At 33.8% G+C, this 23,246-nt stretch overlaps 1 protein-coding gene across 1 annotated transcript; it reads left to right on the top strand.

The window, feature by feature from the left end:
* Positions 1 to 1,024: 1,024 nt before the first annotated feature.
* LOC148951898 (uncharacterized) lies at positions 1,025 to 18,392 on the top strand. Its single transcript, XM_089089099.1, has 4 exons — positions 1,025 to 1,715; positions 7,004 to 8,233; positions 14,536 to 14,706; positions 17,200 to 18,392. The coding sequence occupies exons 2-4, from the start codon at positions 7,951 to 7,953 to the stop codon at positions 18,390 to 18,392; spliced, it is 1,647 nt and encodes a 548-aa protein (XP_088945225.1). The 5' UTR covers positions 1,025 to 1,715; positions 7,004 to 7,950.
* The last annotated feature ends 4,854 nt before the right edge of the window (positions 18,393 to 23,246 follow it).

Here is a 23,246-nt window from a genome sequence, read left to right as displayed (position 1 = left end):
TAGCACTTGAAGCCCAACAGAGCACCCCAATTCCTTTTCTCGTGGGTGAGTCTGGAGTGGAGAAACTCAACACAAGACGGTAAAAAATGCTTATAGGGTACATGAACCATCTATGGAAAGCAGACTTTAATCACCCAGTTAAGAAATTGATAATTAAACCTGGTCGGACCCACACTAGAAATCACCATAGAAAAAGGAAACATCTAAATCCTTTTGAAAAATTTGAAGAACTACTAACTCAGGAAGGTATAGAAGTACCTATTACCCAAATGCTACGTTATGAAAAAACACCAAAAATTCCCCCCTGGGATTGGGTTCAGATTGAGTGTCAGATTGATTACTTGGAAAAAATGGAAAATAACCCCATAATAATGAGATATGAATTCCTCTCAGTTTTGAATAGCAAGTACCAAGAATATGATAAAATATATACAGATGGTTCAAAAATAAATGGTTTAGGAGTGGGTTGTTCAGCAGTGGTTCCAGAATTAAATACAATGATAACAAAGTCACTAAGTAAAGAATCACCTGATTTTGAGGCAGAAATAAAAGCAATTGAAAGTGCACTAGAATGGGTATTGAGGAAAACTAGTGAAAGTGATGAAAACCAATCTAAGTTCCTCATATGCAGTGACTCAAAATCTGCCCTCCAGTCCCTAAAGAATTTTCCAAATAAACAAAATGATGAGGTCCATAAGTGCTATAGTTCAATTCTGAAGATTGTTGGGAAAGGAATAGTGATACAATTTTTGTGGTGTCCAGCCCATGTGGGGGTGGCAGGGAATGAAAAAGCAGACAAATATGCCAAACTGACAGCACAAAATATGACCCTTACACCCCCTACAGAAACATATAAACAGATTAGAAAGATGGTTAGAAAGATTTACCAAAATCATTTTGAGGAAATGAGGGATAAGAGTAGTAATATAGCTCTTACCCAGAAAAAGAAGCCTGGCTTTGATATGAAAAATTATAGTAGATTAAAAAGAAAATATGATTGCTTAATGTTCCGTTTTCGGTCGACCCATGTAGGTATTAAGCATAGGTTATTTATCATAGGCAAAACTGATAGTCCTCAGTGTGATAATTGTAGCGAGATAGAAAGTATTTTCCATTATGTTGTTGAATGTAAGGAGTATGAAAATTTGAGAAAAGAAATGATGAATTTGTGCAAAGAGGAAAATTTAGGAGAATTTTCTGTAGCACTTGCATTAGGAATTTTGATTGATGATGATTCTTTGAAGTATAGGATGATAGACCTGTTTATTAAGTTTATACAGGAAAGTGGTAGAGAAAATGATTTTATCTGATGCTGATAGTAATGTAATTGCTGTTTTGTAAGTGTTGAAAAGGGATAGATCTTGTATGTATAATAGGTTTGATTGGTGGTTTTAGCAATGATATATGTCCCTGTTATAAAAAAAAAAAAAAAAAAAAAAAACAAAATAAAAAAAATCCTACTATAAAGGAAGATTGTCTTTTCTTTTTAGATTGAAGCTGAGTTGTATAAATTATTGTTGTATTGAAAGTATTTGCAGCTAATGGTGTTGTGCTGAGAAGGAAGAAAATTAGTCATATTGAAAGAAGTCTCAACTGACATTGCTGTCAAGAGGAGACTCAAATCTCTCAGATCAGATCAGACAAATTCTGGAACTGAAATTGTTAAAGGGATCATATTGTCCCATCAATAGCTACAGTTGTTAGAAAAAAATTCGGTCAATATCTACCAAATCATATTATTGAGTTAGAAATAAAGTGAATACACCATTTGATGCCTTTTTTATGCTGATTACGAATATAGCCGGTCAATATCTACCAAATAATATTATTGAGTTAGGAATAAAGTGAATACACCATTCGATGCCTTTTTTTGTGCTGATTACGAATATAATAAGCATTTCTATCGGAAATGAATTTCATCCCCCCCCCTCCTATCTAGGCTATACCAACCCAACCCCTTATTTGGCATATATAGGGGGGGGGGCTGAAATTCATTTCCGACAGATATGCTTATTATATTCGTAATCAGCATAAAAAAAGGCATCAAGTGGTGTATTCACTTTAGTCCTAACTCAATAATATGATTTGGTAGATATTGACCATATAGCCTAATAAGCATTTCTATCGGAAATGAATTTCAGCCCCCCCTATATATGCCAATTCAGGGTTAGGTTAGGTATAGCCTATATAGGGGGGGGGGGGCTGAAATTAATTTACAATAGAAATTCTTATTATATTCATAATCAGCATAAAAAAAGGCATCAAATGGTGTATTCAATTTAGTCCTAACTCAATAGTATGATTTGGTAGATATTGACCAAAAATTCAAAAATATCTTCTATTGTTTTGTTTAGAAGGTAAAAATAGGCTACATCAATCCAACAAAGTATCTCCTCCTGCTGCCCTGGTACTCCCAACCCAAATGTTAATAGTCTATACAAAACAATCAAATTCTTTCTTAATAATTTGAAGGGTTTGTGTTTAGAGGCTTTTCTCTGTAAAATTTTAGTTCAGTTACTTTTTGTTAGGCTATCTTAGAAAGGGGCTAGGTGAGGAAAAATGAAACTTTCAGCAATGAATCCAGGGACAAAAACATGCTTCAGCAAGAGGGATGTTCTTTTACTCATCTATGTGCTAAGATCTTACATCTTTTGACAAAGAATGCTTAAAAGTGAAATCTTAGGACTAAGATCTTACATCATCATTCTGCTCTGATCAGCAGTCAAAGAACAATGATGAGTATATCATCAAAGTTCTCTCATCATTGTTCTATATGGCAGAAAGATGGTGTCCTTCACACTTTTTGCTATATCAGTGAGCTGTAAGATCTTAGAACAAAGATGAGCTAAAAGAACAGAAATCTTTGCAGAAAAATATGAGATCTTTGTGCAAAAGAATGGACCTAAGATATGGTCAAGCTTCAATGTTAACCCTCTTCTGATTCCTAAGTTTTTCAGCTTTGGTTTCTTTTTCTCTGGTTTTGATCACTGTTCTATATGGCAGAAAGATGGCATCTTTCATGGTTTTTGCTAACAGCAGTGAGCTGTAAGATCTTAGAACAAAAACGAGTTGAAGAAATGATAATCTTTCCAGAAGGATTACAGATCTTAGGCTAGATGTAAGATCTTAGTGCTAAAAAACAGCTGTAATGTTTTTTGGTAAATATTTTGTAGTTCATATTATTGACCTACAAATAAAGTGAACATACCACTCAGTGTTTTTTTATGCTCTTTACAAATATAATAAATGCTTTTCTAGCAAGTTCAATTTTAAGCCCTTTTTTAACCCTTGAAAATAATAATTTCATTCTATATTTTTTTTTATATAAAAATGGGTTATAAATTACATTTTTATTCAAACTTACTATTTCCCTACAAATCCATTTTGTAAAGTTGTATAATTCATAGACATTGATTTGCCAAGTTTAATTGAATAAAAAATTCCAGGTGCAAGCCTAGGAGACCAGTACTGCATAAGGAAACATGTTAAGAAAACAATTCTCACTTCATAATATGCGGACTAATTGTATTTAACATATTCTACTGGGGGAGAAAATTCATCTTCACTTCTTTCCTTGTATTTGCTGTTTCCTATCACATTTTTCAATATTTATGTCTGTTATCTAAATCTTGAAAATCATTTATAAACAAACACTCCAGTGCCATCTGACTAATCTAACCTAACTTAACCTAATTTATTAGTATTTGCCTATTAATATGTTTTTATGATAAATTATTAGATAGCACTGACAATGTTTAACTAAATAAATAGATTATTCAAAAATAGATGAATGTAGTCAAATCCATGTTGATTTTTCAGAATTTTGTAAAAAAAATTGTACAAGAGTGAAAAAAGTGAAGAGGGTTCTCTCCCTGCAAAATGTGTTAGCTAGGATTATTCTGTATATTATGAATTAAGAATTGTTTTCTTAAAATTTTTCCCTATGTACTGCTTGTCTCCCAGGCAATACAAAAATTCAAAACAAATTTGCCATGTTATTTTCTTATTCTGTTAGGCAGCTTAAAAACTGCATTTTCACCTATATGTTGAAAAATACAAAGGCCAACAGAAGAAACATAGTGGACAGAAAAATGGAGAAATTGTTTTGAATTTCTTATCAAACTTAATTGTGACAAATCAATGTTTGCAGGTTACATAACTTTAACAAAATAGATTTTATAATGAAATATTGAGTTTGAAACTAAATAAGATTTTCTGCTCCTTTATCACCATTTCCATCTTGACCATTTTGCAGCCCCTTATGATGAATCAGATAGCCTAGTTATTGAATCAGATGAGCCTGAAATTACATACTTTCCCAAAACAGACAAAAGTAAACAAATGTAAAGATGTTGAAAAAGAAGTCCCTCAATCACATCTTCATTTTCCTTCTTTTTTAACTTTAAATGCAGAAAGTCTTAACAATGATAAAATGGGGGAACTTGAGGGTTATTTTCAAGTAACAGGAGCTGATATTATTACAGTTACAGAAGTACATAATCAAGTCCTGAACATCTTACAACAAAATTGCAAACAATTTATTAAACTAAGACATCATAATCATCTGTTAGGTAAGAAAGGTATTGGTGTAATGTGTTTTGTACATGAGCAGTTGGTGCTGCAGCTTCTGCAGATTCGCCACATTGATGACAATGATGATATGATTTGACCAAAAAAGCTTCTGAGATCTGTAACTGGTATTGTTATTGGAGTGTTTTATTGCTTACCTAGTATGGCATCTTTGCAAAAAAAGGTCTCGCTGAAAAGTTAGATTTTGTGTGTTAGTTTTATTACTTCTAAGTACCTGAATGTTGGAATTTGTGTTACTTATGATAAGAACAATCTAAGAAGTCAAGAACTCAAGTGAATAGTAAAGTTTCCAACTACTAAAGCTAATACTAAACTCAATATAATTTGAACAAATTTGTCAGAATATTATAATGAACCTCAGGACCTACCTTCCCTTGATGGCAGCTATTACTACATGATAAAGTGGGCTCTGCTGCCTTTGTATAGAGTAAAATATGTTGTTGAGAAAGTTTCCTAACAACCTCTTACAGACAAGGGTCTCTTAGAATTTGGAAATTGGATTACATCTGAGTCCTTGGATGAAGTAGCAATTTTAGTCCTCCAATGAAAAAGTTAAATTTTTGCCAAAGATAAATTAAGAAACAAATATGAAGAATGCTTTCCTGAGAAAACTTTCAAGTAGTGCAACACAGATCATCCTTACATAACCCAAGAAATTAAAGATTTGATTTTGTATATATTCAACTAAGAAAAGAAGGGAAAATAGGAAATGCTAATATGCTCTGCAACAAAGTACATAAAATGACAAGAAAAGCTATAGCTGAGTACTACCACAAAAAAATTGATAATCTTTTTGAATCAAAGCCTAGCATATGATATAAGAAAATAAAATTAATTTGTGGAAAATTCTCTAGTGGTGTTGATTTTTGTTCAGATTCTAATGATGAAATAGTTGCTAACCAGTTAAGTGGTAACCAGTTTTACTGCCTCTTGATGTAAGTAAAACAAACCAAGAGTATCAGAAAATTCCACATGATGGCGTACCTTTACCTACTATTTCTGAGGATTAAGTTTTTAGTAAAATAAAGAAACTTAAACAAACTAGTATAACTCCCATAGATATTTTGATTAAACTTATAAAAGTATTTCCTGACAAATTGACTAAGCTGCTAACACAAATTTTTAATTGCATTTCAACTTCTTCAGTTTACCCACAGATATAGAAAATGGGGTATGTTACTCCAATCCCTAATAAAGATACTGAACTTAATTTTGATGGTGTGAGGCCAATCACTTTGACCCCCTTGTTCAGCAAAATGTATGAAAGTTTGTAGCAAATTGGCTAAAAGCTGAAATTGAGCCCTTCCTTCATTCTCATCAGTACAGTAACAGAAAGTATACATCAACATCCCATTATCTAGTCAGTCTTTTACATTTTATTTTTAAGCATGTTGATCAACCTGGTAAATTGTTAAACTTGATAACAATTGATTTTAAAAAGGGTTTCAATTTGATTGATCATAACATTTTAATTTCTAAGCTTTTAATTGATTTTAGAGTGAATCCTGCTGTTGTGAAAATCATTCAGACAGGATTCCAAAAGCTGTCAACACTTTACCAATACAACTTGTGTTTTGACTGCTTTTCTTTGAGTAAAAAGTACTTTTATATGGAAAAATCGTATTTTTAAACAAAATCTTTTGACAAATTTAATAGGCCATTAAAATTGCCAAATAGCATTGCTATTATGCTACCCCACTTTTTTCAGAGTGGGCCCTGGGCTTAACATGTCTTTCAAAATTTATGTTTGGGTTTGTTACTTGTTCTCTCACTGTAAATGTGCTGGATATATCTTCAGTATTTTCCCAAACCATATTGGCAGATATGAGCATCTAACTGTATCTGGTTTCTAAATTGGGCCACAAAATACTAAATTTCAAAAATTTGAAGATATTGTCTATGCTGTTTATTAATTTGACTGGGATCTATCTATTGTAGCAATGCTTAGGATTGAATCCTTGTTCTGAAATTGCAGCTCGTGTCTCTGTGTCAAATTCTTCTAATTCACATATTAAAAAGGAAACTCAAGCAATCTGTAAAAGAACATAATTTCAATAACTATATTACCAATGATGTTGTTGGTGTGGAAATATTCATAAAGGACATATTGGGAATAGAAGAAAATTGCTGGTTAAAAATAGACCAGAAATTAAATGGAATAGGCTTAAATTATATCATATTGTCATTTGGTACAAATCTGAATATTACAGAAGCCATTATAAGCATTGCTGAAAAATGTTGACCTCAAACTAACAAACAACAAAAGCTAGCAATTGTTTTTTTCTTAGTTTATCTTAGTATCATAATTGCACAATTTATAATTTGTTGATCAAGGTACTCTGTTCTCAAACTGACTCATTTTGTTTTTTTTTAATGGGAAATTTGCATGTTGTTTCTGATTTTTGTTTTTTAGAACAAAGACCCCAGAAATTTTTGGAAAATCACCTGGAGATGTAATCTGTCTCAGAGAGATAAGTGAAAACTCAAGTTGACTTTGAAACAATGGACCTTTCTGATCAACCCATGTTAAAGATTGCATAGTCCTAGCATAGATAGCATTTTGTTCTTTATTGTATTTGTTGAGAAAATGTAGTAAAGGAGTTTAATATTTCTAGTGTCATCCAAAATGAGAAAGCTAAAAATGATTGCAGCTGATATTGGACTCAGATCCAAACATTGATGGGGGACCAGGGATTTTTGCATGTTGTTGGGGGATTTTTTCTTACCTCTATTCCTGGTGGGAATGGGAGATATTTGGAATCTGTCTTATCATGGTGAATCCTTCCTCCTGTTTGGTGCTTGCAGGCTTGATTAATTACTGAAGCTCATTAGAAGACATTCTCCGTTCAGACAGAGCCAAAATTTTACTGTATATGTTTACTCCTGATCTTGTATTTTGGGCCTAACTTAGTTTGGAAAAATCCTTTTCAGATGTATGAAGTTTGTTATTGCAACGAAATATGCATGCCTGTCTTTATCTCAATTGCTGTTTCTTATCTGATAAAAGTAAACACTAAGGTTACACAATCAAAATTAACCTATGTTGAAAGTCAAGTTGAAAACGAATGAGAAGGACTGTCAATAACGAAATACCGTCAAACCCGTTACTTAAACAGAATGTAATTAGGCAATAGTTAATTCAGATATTATATTTGGTCCATTTCTTTGAAAAGTATAGAAAATAGAAACTGAAAAATTTTTTATCATCAAACCAATCAAACTAAAGTAACACAAAACCTAATCAGAGCTTAATTAGGGAATAATCTAAAGAAAATAGACACTGAATAAAATGTGTTGCATCATGAAATAACAGATTTAGTATTCTTTGTTGAAAACATTTCTTTGGGAGCTATTCTATTCATGCTTAAATTCTCCTATCCACTATCTTATGAATATCTTCTAGCTTTAGCAGAGTTGCAGATTTACTCTCATGTATTTGTTCACGATGAAAGTTTATTTACAACTTTTTTAGAAGCTGATGAGACATTTTTAAATGAGAATATCCAACAGTTTGGGATAATGAATTCTGTCATAGTTCCCAAGGAGGAGGAAAGCACTTCACTCATTCCAAGGAATATTCCTGCAAAATCTAAAACTGAGTCAGAGTGTCTTAATTTGGATTTAACTACTATCAAGGATGAAGGTATGTTATAAAACCTCCTCAGCTCATATGTATTTCTTCTCAAATATGAAACCACGTGTTTATTTGCCTTTGAATCTGTTTGAACAGTTAAGCAATAGCTAAAATTTTTAAGGTTTAATTGCAAAAGTTAGGCAAAACAATGCTGTATACTTTGTAACAATTGTCAAGTTTTCAAATACGACCCTGCTTGGCATTGGTAAAGCTTGGTCTTTGCTAGGAAAACATTGTCCAATGATGTCAATTCAGTATCACTTTTAGTTAATCACAAGATAGATCTACTGTTAAGCTTCAAAATTTACTTGCCATTAAAATGGTTCAAAGTGGTAATGGAGGACTAGTGCAGTCACTCTGTGACCTTAATGCACTGAACACATGCATAAGCAAAAAGTGTTTTTCCCTTTTTATCATCACTAATCAATTAAACATCTGTGCAGGGTTAAAGTGTATAGATTATAGATTAAAAGTACAAATAAAAGTGTCCATTTCCCCTATTATGTGGATATTAATAATTTTTTTTAGGTTAAAGAGATTAGAGAATTAGATACTTTGTTCTTTAAATAAAATGTGCTAGGTATTAAGGGCAAGCAGTTTGATTTTCCTGAGTTGAGTAAAGGCAAAATGTTATTAGTGTATCTACACCTGACTGTAATTATTATCTACAATAAAAAGAACCTGTATTGCTTTGTAACTGAGTTAAAAATCAATTTTTCATAAAAAAAAGGAAGAGGATCATGAAAATCTAAAACAGGTTGTAGTATTTTTTGCAAGAACTTACTATGAATGAAGCAATCAATCCTAAACTAGACAATCTTAGGCTAATATCTGTACTTCTTGTGAAAATATGTCTTTGAAGGCATATTATTCATTCTTTTTCATTCAGTTCCAGTGGAGCAGCATTATTGCTTCTGAATACAAGTTCAAAGTAATTTTTGTTAGAAGCAATAACTTACACAGAACAATTTTTAACAATGAAAAAAACTGAAATGTAAGGTCAGGATAGTAAGCATGTGACCTATTTAAGGGTCCCAGTCCTTACTCATTTGGAAATATGAGACCTTGCTGGCTTGAAAATCACTGGATATAAATTAAAGATAAGATAAGATTTATTGCTGAAAAATGGCTATCACAAGCCCAAAAGGGCCAAATTTGCACTTTAGCGTCAAATACAGCGAAAAAAGAACAAAAAAAAAACCAATCAAACAACAGCAGCAGATTATAAAAGGGTCAATGTCAAATACGTAAAAACGTTAAAAACAAAACAAAGCACAAAGTAAACTCATAAAATTAGAAGGCCAATGTCGTCAGCAAAAATATAACAACGTCAAACGTAAGCAAACAAAAAAAAAAGAAAAAAAAACATAAGTTAGTTGGTGACTAACAAACATAAATATAAAACCCCCAAATTTGCAAAATGGGCATTAAATTAATAACTATGAGGTAAAAAGCGAGTTAGTGGGGGGGGGGGGGGCAGAGGAGATTCAGTGGTTGAAAATGTCAAAAACAAACAATCAAACAACAGCAGCAAATTATAAAAGGGTCAATGTCAAATACGTAAAAACGTTAAGAACAAAAACAAAGTACAAAGTAAACTCATAAAATTAGAAGGCCAATGTCTTCAGCAAAAATTTTACAACGTCAAACGTCAGAAAAAAAAAAAAGAACAAAAAAACATAAGTTAGTTGGTGACTAACAAACATAAATATAAAACCCCCAAATTTGCAAAATGGGCATTAAATTAATAACTATGAGGTAAAAAGCGAGTTAGGGGGGGGGGGGGAGGGGCAGCGGAGATGCAGTGGTTGAAAATGTCAACTATGTAAGGGATAAAAGTTCTTCTATATCTTTCCGTGCAAACTCTTATTGGGGCGAGAAGGGGGATTTTTGTTGACACAGAACGTGGGAGGCGGGGTCGAAGGGGTGAATATTGACCGGGGAAAAGGGGAGTTGTTCGAGGGTTATGAAGGGCATTATTAGCAAAAAAACAAGGCAATTTTTGCTCTCCTTTCCTTAAGGGTGACAAGATTAGCTCTCCTAAGAAGGGAAATATAAGGTACTTTACCCTCATTGAAGATAATTCTTAGGAACCTTTTTTATACTGCCTCTATTATGTCTGACAATTCAATGGAAATGCCAGGATACCAAAAAGGACAGGTGTACTCAAGGGTTGGGCGTACAAATGACAGGAACATCCTCAAACAGTGCGACTTAGGGCATTTAAACTTTTTGAGGAGTGTAAGGAAGGACAATGTGGCATTTGTACGTTGTAAGATGTCATTAATATGACAATCCCATTTTAAGTCGCTTGAGATGGTAACGCCGTAATTTCATAGTGGTAACAGACTTTTCAGAGGGGACTGGAAAGAAAAAGGTAGGAGGATCTGTAGGGAAATCGATAGTAAGAACAGATTACCTTAAAGAGCTGGCTTTCATATCATTAGTGAAAGCTTCAGCAAATTTTGATTCTATGATGTATATTAGGTTGTTTTTGGAATTTTTGGAACTTGTCTCTAACACATTTAGATCATCAACGAATTTCCATCTATTTGGGAAATAAAGACCAAGGTTATTTATCATTGTAAGAAATAAAATTGGACCTAAGAGGGTTCCTTGGGGCACACCATTATAAATTGGAAGGGGATCAGAATATACATTCAGGTATTTCACGACTTGCGTTCTGTTAGAGAGGAAAGACGTAATTATTCTAATTAAATAAGGATCAACTTGAAAGTCATTAGATAGCTTTTCTAATAGTATATTAAGGTTGATTAAATCAAAAGCTTTTTGCAAGTCAACAGCAATAACATTGAGCCAGTTATTGGGTTTTTCGAGTGTTTCATACAGTGTCCATAAGGTGAACAAGGTAGTGGGTAGTAGGAGTAGAGCAGAGGTTTCTGAATTGTCTTTGGTTAGCGTTTGGGAGTATCTTAACTTTTAACAACTCAGCTAAAAAGCTTTCATATAACTTTGAAAAAACTGAAGTATGAGTAATGGGACGGACACCATCAAAATCTTGATTTTTACCTTTCTTTTTTACGGGAGTAATAAAACCTAATTTTCAACAATTTGGAAACTTACCAGTAGAGGTAATTTCATTAAAAAGTAAGGACAAAGGTTCTGAGAGGTTGTCGGCAAAGGCTTTAATTAGTACAATCGGAATGTCTAATGGACATGTACTACACTTTTTAATGTTCTTAATTTTTGCCTCTACATCCAAGGGCGAAATAACGGGAAAATTGAGAGAGCACAAATCATAAGGAGTGTCAAAAGAAAGGGGAGGGAGGTTCTGAACTATGGAAGAAAGAAACCTGTTCAGATCATTGGCTGTAACTGAAGGGTCTTTTTGGAAATGGAAATCTATATTATTATGTGTTTTCCCACTAATTTTCTTTATTCTATTATTCCAGTGTTTTGGCTTTGTAGAAAATAAATCCTGGACTTTGCATTTGTAATATAAAGAAGCAGATTTACGCTTTTCTTTTTTTATATGTTTACGCAGTGAGTTCGCTTCGGATGTTTTACCACTCTTTAGTAGATTCAATTTAATCCTAATTAGTTTTTTCAATTGGCTTGTAATGTATGGCTTGTCATTAGAACATGTTTTTACTTTTTTCACAGGGAAGGAATTTATGTATTTTGTTTTAATCAGATTTTGGAATTCGGAGACTTTAAAACTAATGTCATTTTTTCCTTTGAGGGCCAGCCAGTTTTCATTGGTAATCCAAGATCCAAATGTGTAAAGGCCATCATTGAAAATTGGGCGTTAAGAGAACTCAGTAACAGAAAAAGTATGATGAAAGCTATTGAGAGGCTTTGTTAATAAACAAAAATGGTAACTTCCTCCGAACGGGGGCAAGGGGACAGGAGGGGCATAGAAAGCCTGCAAATTGGTGCAAATCAAATCAAGGGTTGAATTTCCTTTTGTTGTTGGTATTTTTACTATTCGTTTTAAGTTTAGGGAAATGCAAAGGTAATTCTACTTTTGATTATGAGCATTCCCTAATACTAAAATGCCAGTATTTGGAAAATTACATAGGACGAAGCCAGTACTGCTATGCTATTGCTGGTAAATTTATTGCATTTTTGTAATGTTTGTATTTGTAAAATAGTAGAAGCGGCTAAACACGATCAAACTAAAGGTGTTTAGTAAAACATTGGGTCTTATGCTTACCCAAATGATTTCATCGTAATCTAAAAGGTTGGGAGTATGAATTAATTTAGGAAAGAGATAATTATTTACAAATAATAGTATTCCACCTCCCTTTTTACCTAGGGGGTGATCATGGAGAACGAAGTCTTATGAATTGGGAGTAATTATTCATTTTCAATAAATCAGGGTTCTGTGCTTGGACCTCAGTTACGGCAATTTCATCAATTCTGTGTACTTGACAACCGGTCTCTAGCTCGATTAATTTGTTTAATGCCAGGCTTTCGGCGTTCGCAACAAACAACTTTGGTACGTTAAACCGTTTACTAAAGTGAACAATTTTTTGTTTGTTAATGGGGGAAGTCAGGGGGGGGGTGGAGGAACTTGGAAAGGTGAGGGGAGAGGCATATTATTCGGGAGGAGGGCGGGTAGTTCTTTGGGGTTAAAGTTTAGGAGGAGAGTGCGGTGGGTATGGGTGTAGGTTTAGTGTATTATTAGAAGGCGGGACTGGACCGGGCTTGAGAGAAAAGAAGGACAATAAACAAATTATGGAAATATTATTAATTTGGGATGGAACTACGGTGGAATTCGTCTCACTATTTAAAGTTTTAGAAATTCTGCATGGATGTGCTACCTGTGGATCGTTCTGCCTGCTTACTCTTAAACCAGAGTCATACTGGTAGGGTAGCGAGGGGGGTTAAAGTGCAAGGGAAGGGAGAAAGGTTTCCTGGTGATCTGGGAATAAGTCAAATTGGGAGTGTTCTTTATATGGGGGTTGGGGGGGCAAGATGATGCTGAGGGAGGGAAGTACGGTGGGGGTGTCTGAGAGGGGAGGGGTTATGGGTATTGTGGCAAATCTATGGTGTAGGCCAGAACAGGCCGGGAACTTCTTGGACGCACGGAAAAGAAAAGAGTCAAACAGAAGTTGATTTTTGTGTGGACTATAAGTGAGGGGGGGGTTGGAGATGGTCCGAATTGAGTTGCAGGAAAATATTAAGCTCTACAAACTTTTTTTTTTGTAACCATACTGATTTTTAATGAAGTGACATTTTTTCCATTGACAGGTTTGAGAGGGTAGTATGTATTTCCTTTAATACATTTCGCTACTCGTTTATATTTATTTCTTTTTGCTCCTGCTTAAACCTCTCATGAGAATTAATGGCGTAAGTGCTAAGGATTTAATATTGATGTTTACTTTTAAGTATTGACCTTCTATATGTTATATATGGGTTGGTTGCATATAAGTTATGGGGGAGAATGTGGAGGGTTTTTTGTAGGTTTGGTTTGTAACTTGAGTTACAAGTTTTTTTTTCTTGCTTTCCTGTTTTACAAAAAAATAAATTAGGAAAAGTGTCTTGTTAGATTAGGAAAGATAAGATGACCAGTAGTTTACTCAAAACAAATTTTGCTTTTTCATTCTCTTCCTCTGGTTTTTTTGACGCTGCATAATAAAAAGTCAAAAAGATTATTCTGTGTGGCAGCAGCTTCATCAGCTTTTTACCAAGGAAAACCTATGTCAAACCTACCAAATTAGTTTCCTCTTTTTTTCATGGTTCAGTGTGGGTAACTGGAGACCCTGGGGGAACTTTGCACGTGACTGGCTATTTCTGTAACGACCTACAAAAATCGTAAGAAATCTTATTTTCAATTATGAATAGACCTAAAATGGGGGAAGAATGTTTTCCCCGTCTTTTTGGTGTCCTTGGTAGATGCGTGTGTATGGTATCATAGCCAATTCTGTGGTTTACTTTGGTGTCCTTGGTGCTTTAAATAGTTTTTGGTACTTCTTTTTTTTGTACAGGACTATGGGAATAAGAGAATTTTGTGATAATATGCTATGATTAACTAGAGTTCTTTGTACTATAAAAGGAACTTATATTCCTTTAAAATTGGATATACATTCAATTTTGCTGCAAACATTAAAGTTGAACATTGAAATATAGACATTTTTTTGTACAAGGATTTAGACTTACGACGAATCGATTTTTATTTTGACGAAAAAATTAGACCTTCCTAGAAAATTATTTGGCGTTATTTTTTCATGATAGTATGTCATTGAAAACATTTTTACTCGTGATTTTTCGCTCAGTCTTAGAGGAGCAGCAGATTTAATCTCGTGTGTTGGTTCGCAAGATTTATTGGCACATTTTTTTTTCAGCATTTGAAGACATATTCCCAAATGAAGACAAACTATTTTTGGGTATTATAGAACATGTTTCATCACCTAAACACAGAGATATTGCTTCTGTTATTTTATCTTGTATATCGACAAACCTTGAACCTGATTTTGACTCTCTTAGACTGGACTTATCTACTACCAAGAGCGAGGGTATGTTTTCAAATATTCAGACTTTTATGGATCTATTTATGTAAGATCAAGTGACTTTTTGTGTGCGTACACATAGTTGTCTGCACTGAAAATCAAGCTAGAAACTTGAAAATTTTTGCAAAATATATTGAAACCATCAGAATGGACATAGGCAATACAAGTACCAAAAATCCAAGCTAAAATAGAACTATAACCAGCAATATATTGTGATGATAACCAGCGCTTGTAGCAGGGGTGTAGATTGTTCTTGTAAGGAGGTTTAATTATTACCCCCTCTTGACCTCTGCTCACTCCAGGCCTGATTTGCCTCTAAATCTTGTTTTTCCTTTTCAAACAGCTTCAAGGTAAAGGATACGGCAGTAGACCCTTAAAGTCCAAACCGGCGGTGTCGATCTCCGTTTCAAGGCCCTTCAGCCATGAAAAGCAATGGGGGGGGGGCCAGCCATCCTGTGCTTTTGGATACCCTTCCGGCTTACCTTTCTCAGATTTCGCAAGCTACCCATTTAGAGCTGGGTGGACTCTGTCTGAGCTTACAGATTCATACCACTGACCACCGTCCCAAACAAAATAAACGGCCACACCAGGAATCAAACCCCCGCCTCTCGGACGAAAGATTCTAAATCCAATACGCCAACCACTCGGCTAGGGAGGCTAGCTGATCTTCATCATAAATGAAATGCTGAAGCTTGGCTTTAGCTTCAAGCATAAATTAAATTTATTATTACATTTTAAATTATAAATACATCATTTAGTAAGTTATAAATTTTATTATCCATTCAATGCAAATGACTGATCTCTCAATTTGGCTTATTTCTACCATTTGTAATTTTTGATAATTTATATCTCTTTAAACTATTTATTGGATATTTAATTTCCCGCCTTCAGGGTTGTTTAAGATTTAACCCAAAAGTGTGCATGGCAAAGGTCTTAGGTGGGTAAGCTTATGAGGGGATGGGGTTACACTGGGCTTTATCTCCGAGGGCCGAAGCTCCTTGTGGCTAGAAAACACTGCAAAAGTCACTAAATTGTTGTAGGTCATGCGAAATCTCCGAAAAAATTTATAGAATATAAAATCCGGATAACTTTGCGTAAAGTAATGTTTCCTTTCGTCGTGTCAGGATTGGAAGCCCAAGCTGCTGGTGGTAGTGAGCAAGTGAGTAAAGCAATGAATGTGGGTATTCGCTGATAAAGTGAAAAAATTCAGATTTAATAAACATGGCCAAACAAGTAAGGGAGGACTAGTTGCATTTATTTTTTTCACCTTAGTATATTTGGCGTGCACATTAACAAAATTACTTGCTTTGTATTTTGTCATCATTTATAGATTCAAACAGTTTTAATTTTATGTGAGGATTGGAGGATTTTAATGTTTCCCCTCCCCTTTAAAAACTCATTAAAATTTTCTCATTACTTCGATAATCCTTGCCCTAAAAAATAGCGGAGGATTTTAATGATTTCCCCTCCCCTTTAAAAAACTCATTAAAATTTTCTCATTACTTCGATAATCCTTGCCCTAAAAAATAGCGGAGGATTTTAATGATTTCCCCTCCCCTTTAAAAAACTCAATAAAATTTTCTCATTACTTCGATAATTCTTGCCCTAAAAATTAGCAATAATTCATCACAATAATTCATGGGATATTGTTGCCCTCCGAAAAATTTTGGCAATCTGGATGGACACGGTGCCCTTTTGACAATCTGGATGGACATGGTGTCTTTTTATTCAGTTTAACATCCCCCTCAACATTCTCACAAAGCTTTAATTTAATACCCTGCCCTTCCTCAGATGTTGCCCAAGCCCACCTTATCCAATATATACCAAATGTGTTTAAGTATTTGCTAATTTATATTATTTGCGGCCCTTATTACGGGACCTATGGAGACTTTTCATTTCTGGAGACATATTTACTAGCTTTCCAAAATTTTGATATAATTTTTTGAAGGGCATTAGAGGGGCGGGGGGAGATTTCCCCTTCCGTGAGTTTTTAGTCTTAAAAAGGGCTATAAATTACAATTTTTAATCAAATGAGCCCCCTCTGGAGTCTCTGCAATCAACCCTTACATTTGAAGTAGGTCTGGACGACAATTTGGATCAAGACCCATTAATAACGTGTTAACTTAGACCCCAAAGTTTATTTTTGACATTTCACATGTTGCAATATTAAACAGTTGTCTGGCTTCCGAGTCTGAGTTAAATGGAACTATTTTGAAACAAAATCTGCATCCTTCGTAATCATGATTTATACAAGCTACCATTTAGGTGTATTTTAAAAGATTACAGCGTCGTCTGTAACACTCTTCATTCCAATTTCATAGTCGTAAATGGCCATTCTCTCTTTATCAATAATATTCCTTCCTCAAAACACAGGGTTAAAACTAAATTGGAGAATTCGTTTTGGAACTTGACAACCTGGAAAAGTATTGCCAACAAATCATTGCTTTTCTGTATCGAATATGTTTTGATGTTTCAAGTATAATATACCTTCTATTTTAGATGTCCCAGTTCTCCTGCCGTTTTGTGACAGTGCGTCACCGGAAGTGCGGTCGTCTGAAATAATTGAAGAATTGGATACTGGATCGTTTTACCCACACTTAGTGGAAAGTTCAAGTGGTTTAAGTAATCACTGTAACCATAAATGCGATGCTTATTCCGAAAAGAAAGATTACGCTTTAGTACATTATTCAGAATCTGTAAAGCAGCTTGAACTTGAAAAAGGATTTCCTGTTGTCCTGTTAAAGAAATTGAGCGAAAAACCGTTCAAGTGCGTTATGTGTAATAAAAGGTTTTCCTGTGCTGCAACTCTAAATGTGCATCAAAGAATACACAATGGGGATAAGCCTTTCAAGTGTCTTATATGCAGTAAAAGATTTTCCCGGGCTGCAACTTTAAAGAGCCATCAAAGAAAACATACTGGGGATAAGCCTTTCAATTGTCTTATCTGCGATAAAAGATTTTCCCAGGCTGCAAATATAAAGAGCCATCATAGAATCCACACTGGGGATAAGCCTTTCAATTGTCTTATTTGCAGTAAAGGATTTTCCCAGGCTTCACATTTAAAGAGCCATCAAAGCATACACACTGGGGATAAGCCTTTCAAGTGTCTTATTTGCAGTAAAAGATTTTCCCAGGCTGCAACTTTAAAGAGCCATCATAGAATACACACTGGGGATAAGCCTTTCAAGTGTCTTATTTGCAGTAAAAGATTTTCCTATGCTGCAAATTTAAAGAGCCATCAAAGAATACACACTGGGGATAAGCCTTTCAAGTGTCTTATTTGCAGTAAAATATTTTCTCAGGCTGCAAATTTAAAGAGCCATCAAAGAATACACAATGGGGATAAGCCTTTCAATTGTCTTATTTGCGGTAAAATATTTTCCCTTGCTGCAAATCTAAAGTGCCATCAAAGAATACACACTGTGGATAAGCCTTTCAAGTGTTTTATATGCAGTACAGGATTGTCCCGGGCTGCAAATTTAAAGAGAAATCAAAGAGTACACAATGGGGATAAGCCTTTCAAGTGTCTTATTTGCGATAAAAATTTTTCTCAGGCTGCAACTTTAAAGAGCCATCAAAGAATGCACACTGGGAATAAGCCTTTCAAGTGTCTTATTTGCAGTAAAAGATTTTCACAGGCTACAAATTTAAAGAGACATCAAAGAATCCACAATGGGAAAATCGCAGCCTGAGAAAATAAAATATTTTCTCAGGCTGCAACTTTAAAGAGCCATCAAAGAATACACACTAGGAATAAACCCTTCAAATATAATATTTGAAATAAACCTTTTCTCAGGCTGCAACATTAAATATGGATCAAAAAATTCAAAAATCCCTTAAGTGTGTTATTTGCATTAAAATCTTTTCCCAGACAACAGCTTTGAATGTGCATCAAAGAATACTCCCATTTGGTTGGACATCAAAGAACATATACTAGAGAAAAGCCTTAACAAGCGTGTTATATGAAAAAATAACGTTGTTACTTCTTTAGATTTATGCTGGGATGGAATCATGCATGCAGGAAACAGCCATACGAGTCTCTTATATGTGAAAAAAATTCTCAGATTGAATTTGAGCTTCAGCCCAAAAAATATCCACTGTGACTAAATGCTTGTTACCTTAGTTATGTTCCAGTTACTGTTCACCAGATATTAGAAAAACATTACTTATAGATCCGCACAGTGACGCACAGGAAAAAAGAAAGAAAGTGTAAACATTTGTCTACAGTTTTTGTTGGCCTTGTTTCTGCAATTGCTTACATAAACCCTACGAGAAGATGAATATTTAGTAGGGATCTTAAGTAATATTTGCCTAACGCTCGATATCTATTTACTGTATGTAACGTGTGTGCATGAGACTGAACGAGTTTTGACTAGAGTGTGCCTGAAGTTTGAATGTCAAAGAAACTTTAGAGTTTAAGAGTTTGACCTACTAAGTGATGTAAGATAGAACCCGTTATTTGTCCTATTTAATAATTATATTTCATTTTAAAAACTTCAATGGGTCTCAAATATCCAATCTCAAGCCAGCTCAAATATCCAAAGGAAAGTAAACTTACTAATCTTCTTATTTTTATAGTTTTAAAGAAGAATAATTTAAGTATAATAATGACATAACGAATACTTTTATGTCTCCAACTTTCTGGTCCAATTTTCCACTACGGACAATTGCGCCCCCTTTAGGACAATTTTCCTTGGGAATTTTCTTCCTATGTATAAAATTGAAGAATCTTTTTGAAAATGTTTTTATTTTAAGTATCACTTACTTTGTTGAAATAATTTCTGTTCATGTTAAATTTGCTTGGCCCTCATACGGAGTTTATTCCATGTTATTTAAATTAAATTTAAAAAAAGAACTGTTAAAGGTGCTTCAGACGGGAAAAACTTTTAGCGATTTTTTTTTTGGACGCGTTCTTGATTTCAAGGGGTGAATTAGTATAATATACTAAAAATGTCAATACCGACTCAGCTCTTTCCCTCCCTGTATTTCTGTGAATTTTCATCAAAGGACAACCGTTTTAAAGTTGCCATTAATTAAAAAATTCAGAAGGTTTACAAAAATTCCCAATTCTCTAAATGGATTTTAAGGATAAATCCTAAAAGTGCAACCATTGTCAGTCACCAATATAAAGTAGGCGTACTTTTTTTTCAAATAGGCTAGATATTCTTTTGACAAATATAACAAAGCATGGTGAAATCAAAAATGCCAATAGCTTCAAACTGCACCTGTACATAGAGACAGCCTTTTTTGGCCCTCTTCCCCTTCTCACAATGAAATCTTGCAATTTTCTCACTATTATGTCATTTTCCGACTGTTTTGTCCATTTTTTGTTTCCTTTGTTGAAATACTTGTAATAGAATACTTGAAATAACATATGCATTTCTTGAATTTAGCTTCTTAAGACGGATATGCTAGTTAATATTTGATTTATTAATCTTATTGTATAACAGTTTTATCCATTTCTTCTGAAACGAAAATAAAAAATTATTTTCAATGTGCTTAGCCCACAAGATAAATTGAAAAGAAAGTGAAAGTGAAACTGGCGTCTGTGTATATAAAAATGCCAATGCCATCTAACCATTGATATTGTTCTCAAGTTTCTTAGTTACTTTTTTTTTTCAGAGGCTGAGATCAAGCCCCTATTACTACTTTAATGCTACTTTATTGTTAACCTGGAAAAAGATTTAAGAATCGACAAATACTATATGGCTCTTGTGTGATTTTTTGTTGTTGTTTTTTTCTTCTTTTTTTTTGTCGGCACTAGTGTCCGTTTTTACTTTTGTATTTCACGTGTCACCAATACTTTCTGGTCCCATGTATAAAAATTAATTTTTTATTTTTCTGGTTGCTTATACGAAGCTAATACGGACATGAAGTCAAACATTTCGTTATGAAGTGTAGGTAAGTGTCTTTAAAGGCTGGCTAGTAAATGATTGTAATTAGGCTGGTAACCCAGCAACAGCATTTGCCGGTTATTGTTTTGTTTTTTTATTGGTCTTTACAAAAAAGAAACAGTTGAGGCCCTCTATTGTGCAAGTTTTTTTTTTTTTAATAGAAGTTCAGTGTGTTCTTTATCCTATGATTTGTCACTGAAAAACAAGATGCGTCACTGAAAAATAGTTAACCAAATCCTTCTGAATCCTCGTGAAAGCCAATAAGTCATGGAATTGCTGAGGTAATTTTCAATACAATTGCGAGAGATCTTAGCCCGTGTGCTGGAATTGCTGCACAGTCATGGAATTGCTGAGGTAATTTTCAATACAATTGTGAGAGAAGTCCGTGTGCTTTGTGGAAAACACTATAGCCTTCAAAGAGAAGCACTATTGACACGATTAGTGGGATTACGTAATGAAGTTACAGTTTAAGTGGAAGGAAAAACTGAATATATTAAACATCTATTAGACGACCTGTCAAAAAAAAAATCATGTGAAGAACTCATTGATTTATCAGAAGATGCGTCACTGAAAATAGTTTTGATCGTAAACAGTTACGGAGATTCTGGCTCTCAGTTCCTGACAACTATCCTTGCCTGTCTGATGAAGCTATGAAAATCCTCTTTACTAGCTCATATTTATGTGAGGCTGGATTTTCAGTTATGATTTACATTAAAACTGAGAACAGAAATAAATTCGATATATCAAATTCACAGCAATTAAAAGTACTAAAGTTGAAATTGATGCTGAAACTGCAATGAAGAAAAATCAGAAACAAGTACTTCCTTCCCATTGAAATAACTTTGTAAAAACAACTTGTAGGTTTAGTTATGAAAGTAATAAGAACAATTATTTTTCTGATTTTAAGAAGTCATGTTTCTGATGCTAAGTCTTTCATTTATATTGGTTGTATTTCCACTACTCGCCATTACCAAATTGATTATTATCACTATTAATGTCATCTTTTCTCTAAAGCAGCAAGCAAAAGCGTGGACCTAAGATTGGGAATTTTTGTTAGATGGTTCGGAGCAAAGCCAACTTTAAGAACCAATGGCTTAGAGCCTTATGTTGAAACTTTTAGGGCATGTTGAGGAGGTTTTTCTACTAAGCAGCAGTCGCTATGTACTTAATATAAATACCGTTACTGATGCGGATACTACTATGGCTAAGGATACGAGGTTGAAACTTCCGAGAAAGTTTAACTAAATGAAAACAAGCTATCGGAACGCTTAATTTTTGACACGTTTTGATGCTCGCTTTCTCGCTTGCAACTCTTGTTACCGCTTGTCTTATAACCGCATATTGCTTTGTTATAGCTTTGACTTATCTTATAGCCGCATATTTCTTTGTTCTTCATTTTTAATTCGTTCTACCTCGTTGAATTTTTTGTAACCGCATATTTCTTTGTTCTTTACTTTTGTTTTTGACTTGTCATAATTCTTGTTGCCGCTTATCTTCGAACCGGATATTTCTTTTTTCTTCACTTTTGTATCTGGGTCGTTGCAATTGTCGCTGACGCAAGTATTCTAATTGTATATTTCTTTGTTCTTCATTTTCGTTTACCATTACTTTAGACATTTTTAAATGCCCCTTACCTTAGCTACTCTGATTGATCTTGTCACTTTTGACGGTCTAGGTTGTTTATTTGTCCTCTTAGACATTATTAAACTGCTTAAAACGCCTTTTGTAAATAGACTAATTACGCTTGGTATTTTATTCTTAAATATGTTCCTTTTTTAATGTTGCATACATTATATATATAAAAACGATACGCTCATTCCTGGGAAGGGAGGGGATGGGGTGAAAATGATGTAATTTGTTCTCTTGAAATATGGTCATAAATATGACATTAATCATATGTTTTTTTTTCTAAAACTGAAGCTCCAAACAAATTTTATCATGCACATGATCTATGTAGATCCTTTGTGCAGGCGAGAAAATCTCAGGAAGCCAGTTTTCCAAAATATTTTTGACAAGTACTGATTCTCGCTGTCGCTTGTAATTCCCGCTGCCGTTTATCATCTAACCATATATTTCTTCCAGACGGATGTTTCTTTTTTCTTCATCTTCAATTTCGACTCGTCGTAATAGTCATTGTCGCAAGTAATCTTTACCTACATATATATATATGTATATATATATATATATATATATATATATATATATATATATATATATATATATATATATATATATATATATATATATATATATATATATATATATATATATATATATATATATATATATATACATGTACATAATAAATAAGCAGATACAAATAAATAAAAGGAGACTCCTATTTTCGACCTTTTAAACCCTGTAACATAAAACTACTTATTGCTATTGTATAGCTAGAAGACGAATAGCAGCTGTAACCCTTTTTGAAATTTATACTCAACGGACTATGCATATAGGCAAGATAAAAAAAAATCATCTGCAGAAAAACCCAGAAACTGAAGAAAAAACCGAAAAAAAAAATTATTATTATCTTCAGGACTAGTTTACTTTCTTTCGAACATTTTAAAACTAAAGTTTGTTGCTCTAATTTTGTTATTATGGGTGACCGACAAGTCTTCGAGTGGCAGGGGGGAAACCAGAAAAAAAAACTTT

This window comes from Artemia sp. Qi Xiang Cuo, chromosome 5 (genome assembly GCF_049724085.1).
Source record: "Artemia sp. Qi Xiang Cuo chromosome 5, ASM4972408v1, whole genome shotgun sequence".
NCBI classification, from domain to species: domain Eukaryota; kingdom Metazoa; phylum Arthropoda; class Branchiopoda; order Anostraca; family Artemiidae; genus Artemia; species Artemia sp. Qi Xiang Cuo.
This window is presented reverse-complemented; position numbering and strand designations above follow the sequence as displayed.

Excerpts from the sequence above, each read along its gene's own strand:
- LOC148951898 (XM_089089099.1), top strand. The coding sequence starts at position 7,951 with ATGCTTAAATTCTCCTATCCACTATCTTATGAATATCTTCTAGCTTTA. Across the intron at positions 8,234-14,535 it reads AACTACTATCAAGGATGAAG|CATTTGAAGACATATTCCCA; the intron begins GTATGTTATAAA and ends TTTTTTTTTCAG. Across the intron at positions 14,707-17,199 it reads ATCTACTACCAAGAGCGAGG|ATGTCCCAGTTCTCCTGCCG; the intron begins GTATGTTTTCAA and ends CTTCTATTTTAG.